The sequence below is a fragment of the Sinocyclocheilus anshuiensis genome, unplaced genomic scaffold (assembly GCF_001515605.1).
Source record: "Sinocyclocheilus anshuiensis isolate Anshui unplaced genomic scaffold, SAMN03320099.WGS_v1.1 scaffold122, whole genome shotgun sequence".
In the NCBI taxonomy this organism is placed as follows: domain Eukaryota; kingdom Metazoa; phylum Chordata; class Actinopteri; order Cypriniformes; family Cyprinidae; genus Sinocyclocheilus; species Sinocyclocheilus anshuiensis.
In genome coordinates, this window is record NW_015544153.1 from 1,392,529 (window position 1) to 1,399,697 (window position 7,169).

Genomic DNA, 7,169 nt, shown 5'->3' on the forward strand with positions numbered 1-7,169 from the left:
AGGATCTCCTGGTTTTCGCTTCTAAGTTTCCTATACAACAGTCAGTAAAAAGACTAAGCATGTTCTTGTAAAAGACTATAAAACACTTGCATTTCAATGACTAATGCAAGAAAATTGGCTGGAAATGTAGCAGCACTGAAGACAGACCTTCTACTGAGAGTGGTGTTCAATTTCTGTGTAGGCTCTTTGATTATCTCTCTGGATGGAGCATCACAGCCTTGTAAACCTGCACAAGGCACAAATGAAAGGTCTCACATCCGAGCAGAAAAACAACAATAAACCCTGACTCACCTTGGGATGCTGAAAGTAACTTCTTAGGCGGCGACGTTTCCCGGAGGCTCACTTTCAATGCCGTGCTGCAAGAAGCTCCTTCCACACTAGATGAAAACTTGAACTTGATGACACATTTCCCCGAATTTGTCTGTGAGAAAATTGCAAAACTTTCTTTCAAGGGACTGTATTCATGAAGGTTTACCAGATGCTAAGTACTTATTTCTCTCAACTGCTCAACCTAGTTTGGTCCACTTTTAACATTTCAATTACTTTTTCGTCCCTAATTAAAGCCAAAGTGTGTCATTTTTCAATATTTAAATACTTTATTCTGTACCAATTTTGAATAAGTAATTTGAAGATTGATTTTTCCAAAATATTTAACAACATTGCTCCCAACCACCCCAACCGGCTCAACCAATGGAGTGTGATATTTGTCTGACCAATAGAGAGGAAACCACACACAGAAATCATGCACTGACCTTTAAATGACCCCTATGCTACTACATGACATAAACGAAACCTTTCAGCTCAACATAATTGGTCTTCATACTTCCACACAAACCCAAACAAGCAGGTGTTGTGACCTCTACAGTGTGAAATCCACACACATTCAATCTAAATTTATTCATCACCACTGATGAAGCATTTAGCGTAACTACGGCCTGGGAAAGTTGCCATGGTGAAAGGAACTGCACCGAAACTGCAGCCCACAATTTCCTAATCATGTTAATCGACTTTAATATGACATCAGTACAACAGAGGAGACGGATAACAGGCTAATGAAAGAGTAATGATGATTGTAGCGGTTAGTCTCAGTAAGGACAACTTGGACACTTTGTTGAGCTGTTCCTGTTAATCTGGCCCTCGACTAGGAAATGTTCAAGAACAAGAGGAGACTTTGTACAAACAGGATGCCTGGGTTAGTGTCAGCTAAGAACATCATGTAATACAGTCATTCAGGACTGATTAGACCAATGACGTGAGTGCTGAAATTAGCTGCACATTAAAATCTAGTTGTTAGGGTCTAGTTGGTCTCAGTTGTCTGCAACTTTTTGACAGAGTGCCTTTTTCAAATTAGTATAATTATTAAGCAATGTACAATAACAAGAGTTTTAAAATGGGTATAAATGACCATGTTTCAGAATGAATCAAAAGGATGTGCAAACCTTACAGTGCACATGCTCGGATGTCTATTTCATCATGCATTTATTATCATATTGATGGAATACAATGCTGAGGTATTCTTTAGCATCATTTGAAATTAATAATCAGTTCTGGATTAACATTTTGTTTGAAATGCAAAACACACAATAACTTTTCAACATGGTTTTCTTTTCCATAATAGCTAAATCTATTGGATTTTTTTCTTATTTTTCACAATGTTATTCCTCTATTAACAGCTTTATTCTGAGAGCAAAATGCATCAAGAAAAGCCAACCAAATTGCACCTTTCAGCTCAATCACACAGCATTTTCCGCTTGGCACATTTTGTCACACTTTTACAGTGTTTGGCTTCCCATTCACCTCATAACCGAATAAAATAAAACAATCTGCACGATGCTGAAGGATTACTGCAAGAAGAGGTTTGCCATGCAGATGCCAATGACTTCAACAGATCTACAATAAACAACTAAAACGAATATATACACTACTCTTCAAAAGTTTGGGGACAGTAAGATTTATAAAAAATAAAAGAAAAAGGGAAAAAAAAAGAAATTAACATTTTATTCAGCAATGATGCATTGAATTGATCAAAAGAAATATTCATATTCATAACATCACAAATAAATACTGTTTTTTTTTTTTACTTTCTATTTATCAAGGAATTCAGAAAAAAGTATCACGGTTTCCACAAAAATATTAAGCAGCGCAACTGTTTCCAACACTGAGAATAATAATTAAAAAATGTTTCTTGACTACTACAAATACAGCTTAGCCATTAAAGGAATTATTAACCTTTTAAATATATTAAAATAGAAAACAGTTATTTTAAATTGCAATAATATTTGTTTAAAAAAATTACTATCAGCCGACTGACCCCAAACTTTAAATACTACAATAAATGTTTATTTTACAATAAACATGCAAAATAAACAACTACAAATGTTTTGTGAAAAACCTCTTGTAAGACTTACATGAGTTTCCAAAAATTTAGTTCTTATGAGTGATATAATCCAACTGCTCTTATTTTGTCTTCCTTCTTAATCAGTGCCATTAATGCCACAATAAAGTCAGATTTCTTTCAGCACTATGCTCTTAATGTATAATTACAAAATTATTCTGCCACCATTAATTTAATTGCAACCTTCTGATTAGAGGCATTGCATAAGGACTTTAAAACAGCCTGCATGGGAGTGGCACATTGTGTGATATTACTATTATTCCAGTGTGTGTTTTTATGTGTTCAATCATTACCTGCTGTGTGCTTGCAGAGTAGACCATGACACCCCAAGGGTTGGGGAGAGCACTGCCCTGCAAGTTGAGGCACACATTCTCTCCGGGGCCCTCAGGATCTGAAAACAGACTCCAAGCACACCAACGCACACACTGCATAAACGCTGCTCTGGGCACAGCTGTGGATGTCATCTAAACGAAATAGAGTGAGAAAGAAACAGAGAAAGAGACATTTCGCTCTCAGTTTGTCCCCGAATAGCATCATCTGAACTTTCAAGACATCAGAACAGGGTTTCACTCTTTAAATATGACTTACTTGGTTAGATGGATAAGTTAAAGTCATGATTGCTTGGCATAAACCAATATTTGGGCTTTTTTTTTTTTTGGCCTTCTTCCCACTATTATGAAGTACAGAAGAAAATATAAACTTTTTTTTCCAAAGAAACATACTACCAATTGGACAGTGATTTCTTATTTGTAAACAGTGCTGCCAGAAACACTTTCCAGAATCTAACATCAGCAGCTATAATCACACAGATAGGAAATATATCAACCTTACAACATGTACACACATATACACAAACTAAACAGATTAAATAAAATAAAGATGACTTATAAAATGAGAACAAGAGAGAAAAAAGATGGAGAACTGAGCCTCCCCTCGGCTTTGCTATGATCCCTTGGGATCAGGCATTAAAGCCAATCAATAAATGAGCTGGTCAGGCTCAGCTCACCGTAATTAATCATGATAGAAAAAGAGAGAGCGAGAGAGAGAGAGAAGGAATTATTCAGCCCCCCTTTCTCTCACTGCCACCTCCCTCTGAGGTTTGATGTATCTGGCCAGTGATATATAGGCTGTATGGTAAATACTCTCCAGTTCAGCAAAGAGCGTTTATACAAGAGCTTCATCTCTCTCACAGAGATGTATTTTACACTTCACAGGGTGAGAGAGAGACATTGAGTGAGAGATTTATAATCACCTTTAGCGATAGGGACAACAGTCCCTCAAGTCTCTCAGACCCACTATGGCACTATCAGCCTTGAGTACAAATGTCACAAATGAACTCAATTATGATCTTTCAAAAGAAACCTATTATTCTGCCACCATTAATTTAATTGCAACCTTCTGATTAGAGGCATTGCATAAGGACTTTAAAACAGCCTGCATGGGAGTGGCACATTGTGTGATATTACTATTATTCCAGTGTGTGTTTTTATGTGTTCAATCATTACCTGCTGTGTGCTTGCAGAGTAGACCATGACACCCCAAGGGTTGGGGAGAGCACTGCCCTGCAAGTTGAGGCACACATTCTCTCCGGGGCCCTCAGGATCTGAAAACAGACTCCAAGCACACCAACGCACACACTGCATAAACGCTGCTCTGGGCACAGCTGTGGATGTCATCTAAACGAAATAGAGTGAGAAAGAAACAGAGAAAGAGACATTTCGCTCTCAGTTTGTCCCCGAATAGCATCATCTGAACTTTCAAGACATCAGAACAGGGTTTCACTCTTTAAATATGACTTACTTGGTTAGATGGATAAGTTAAAGTCATGATTGCTTGGCATAAACCAATATTTGGGCTTTTTTTTTTTTTGGCCTTCTTCCCACTATTATGAAGTACAGAAGAAAATATAAACTTTTTTTTCCAAAGAAACATACTACCAATTGGACAGTGATTTCTTATTTGTAAACAGTGCTGCCAGAAACACTTTCCAGAATCTAACATCAGCAGCTATAATCACACAGATAGGAAATATATCAACCTTACAACATGTACACACATATACACAAACTAAACAGATTAAATAAAATAAAGATGACTTATAAAATGAGAACAAGAGAGAAAAAAGATGGAGAACTGAGCCTCCCCTCGGCTTTGCTATGATCCCTTGGGATCAGGCATTAAAGCCAATCAATAAATGAGCTGGTCAGGCTCAGCTCACCGTAATTAATCATGATAGAAAAAGAGAGAGCGAGAGAGAGAGAGAAGGAATTATTCAGCCCCCCTTTCTCTCACTGCCACCTCCCTCTGAGGTTTGATGTATCTGGCCAGTGATATATAGGCTGTATGGTAAATACTCTCCAGTTCAGCAAAGAGCGTTTATACAAGAGCTTCATCTCTCTCACAGAGATGTATTTTACACTTCACAGGGTGAGAGAGAGACATTGAGTGAGAGATTTATAATCACCTTTAGCGATAGGGACAACAGTCCCTCAAGTCTCTCAGACCCACTATGGCACTATCAGCCTTGAGTACAAATGTCACAAATGAACTCAATTATGATCTTTCAAAAGAAACCTTGTTCTCACAGAAAGCACCGTCATTTCCTTTCACAACCACAGACAAGTGCACATCATCACAGTGCAGACAAAACTAAAATACAACGAAGAAAATACAACAATTTGAATGACTGAAATGACTGAAATATTTAATTTATATACATTAAATATATTTAAACACTATATTTTATTACAACTAATATATTTACTGTTTAAAAATAGCAATAGCAACATTATAAATATTCATTTTATTTTCATATTAATTAATAATATATACTGTTATTAATAATAATAATAATAACATTTAATAAATATAATGTAATATAACGCATTTTAAAAATTGGATGCCAAAGTCTAAGCCTCAGTGAAAGTCTGACATTCAAAATCTTTTTTTTTATTTTTATGTATATTATAATGTAAAAAAAAAAAAAAAGAATAAGAATTTTTTAAGACTCTGCTATTTCTAGGTTAGGTCAAATAAACCAAATTTGTGGTATTTATCATGTAAACTACTTTGAATAAACTGTCAGATGTTCTTGCTTCCAGCGAAGCTCAAGATGCTCTTTGGCTCATTCTCAAATCATGCTGAAGAACATGATCATCAACAACCTTGTGGAGCTGATGTAGCTCAAGTGCTGTCATTAAAGCAAAATGAACTCATATGCACTTTTCCATTACTGACACCTGGTGAGGTACATAGCACATGCTGGGATATTAACTGGCAACCATATTTCTAATTAAAGCACCGGCTCCAAGAAACACTTTCTTTCTAAGAGCATTCTATTCATAAAGGTGCAGACTCGGCATATAGCCAATTTTCCACTATGGAGACGATTCCTACAAATCCTTACATAATCCTTAGAACAGTTCAGATATTTAGACTGAAGTTCCCCAGCTTTTGTTCAACCTAACATGGTCTGAAGATGGAAATAATCGCTGCTACATAATTTACCCTGAATCCTTCTTGTCAGCTCCCAAGCTCCCCTCTCGCTGGAGTCAACACAATTTCATTCTGGAGCGTTTCCTGCTCTGCAAAATCTTTTGAGGAGATTGATGCTGAATATCTCTCTGGAGATGACTCTGATTAGAATCATGTCTTTTATATAACATATTAATTGCTATCTTTCCTGCCTATTGACTGAAAAACAAGAAATGGCATGGATATACAGCCACAACATCAAGGCTCAGAGAAGTCCGGATTAATTAAATATTTTGCAATGAAATGGAAGTAGCGACAGACTTGTTTTGTGATGGACAATTATTACAATGTCAAAACATTTAAAAAAAACACGCACAGATAAATTGTTCTCAATAAGATGCATAACATGCATTTAGAAAACTGATAAGGTACATTTTCATTTCATGCACTGCCTTTAAACCTACAGGAAGTGGAAAACTGTAGAGTGTGGTAGTTCAGGGCAAAAAAAGACAAATATGAATGTGGCCTGAATATTTATAAATGGTAGATTGAAACATGGCTGTTAAAAAGTCACTCAAAATGTCAAAAGGTATTCAAACTATTTGCATATAACTTATGTTTGAGAACTGCAAGATGGAAAATCAAGAATTAATTACAATAAATCAAACCATTATAAGACATAAACTGAAGCTATGGACTTTAAGAGCACGGTGACGAAACTCCCATAACTGCAGTTGTAAAATGAATCTGAAGTATTGCGTACGATTTCAACACTGCTCAGAACAAACCATACGGATTTGTATGCAGGCTACACTAGTCACTTTTCATAACGGTCAATATTAAGCTAAACAAGCCTGCACTGACAACATATTTAGGTGGTGTAACAGGCTATTATAATACAATGTCATTAATCAATATATTAAGATAACCTATGTTTTCATAAATTGCCTTCTTTTACTCATTTTGTCTTTATTTATGAAAGTGATAACCGCTAATTCAGTGAATGAAAGGTGTTGTCTAGCAATGTACTATGTTAAAACATAAGCAGCACGATAATGACAGCGCGAACATACAGGCATTATATAGCGGGTAAATTTGACCCGCACTGGCGCTTATAGATATAAGTGCCCCATTTTTTGATCTGGTTTTATCTAAACAGTTTTTAACAACAGGGGATTGTAAATCAAACAATTTTAGTAAAAGTCAGTGACTGGGAGACTAGAATGTTTTATTCAAAATATTTTATGTACATTTTAAAAACAGCCACGGGTAAAATTTACCCCGTGGCGGTTCTAGTGTT

General features: G+C 36.0%; 1 protein-coding gene across 1 annotated transcript in view; it reads right to left on the minus strand.

Moving 5' to 3' along the window:
• The window catches only part of nphp4 (nephronophthisis 4), a 178,107-nt gene that overhangs the window by 82,057 nt on the left and 88,881 nt on the right, over nt 1-7,169 (minus strand). Inside the window, exons 9-10 of the mRNA XM_016495116.1 lie at nt 3,901-4,071; nt 292-421 (exon numbers count right to left, since the gene is read on the minus strand). Coding sequence (XP_016350602.1) covers nt 292-421; nt 3,901-4,071 — 301 coding nt within the window. The remainder of the gene's footprint in view (nt 1-291; nt 422-3,900; nt 4,072-7,169) is intronic.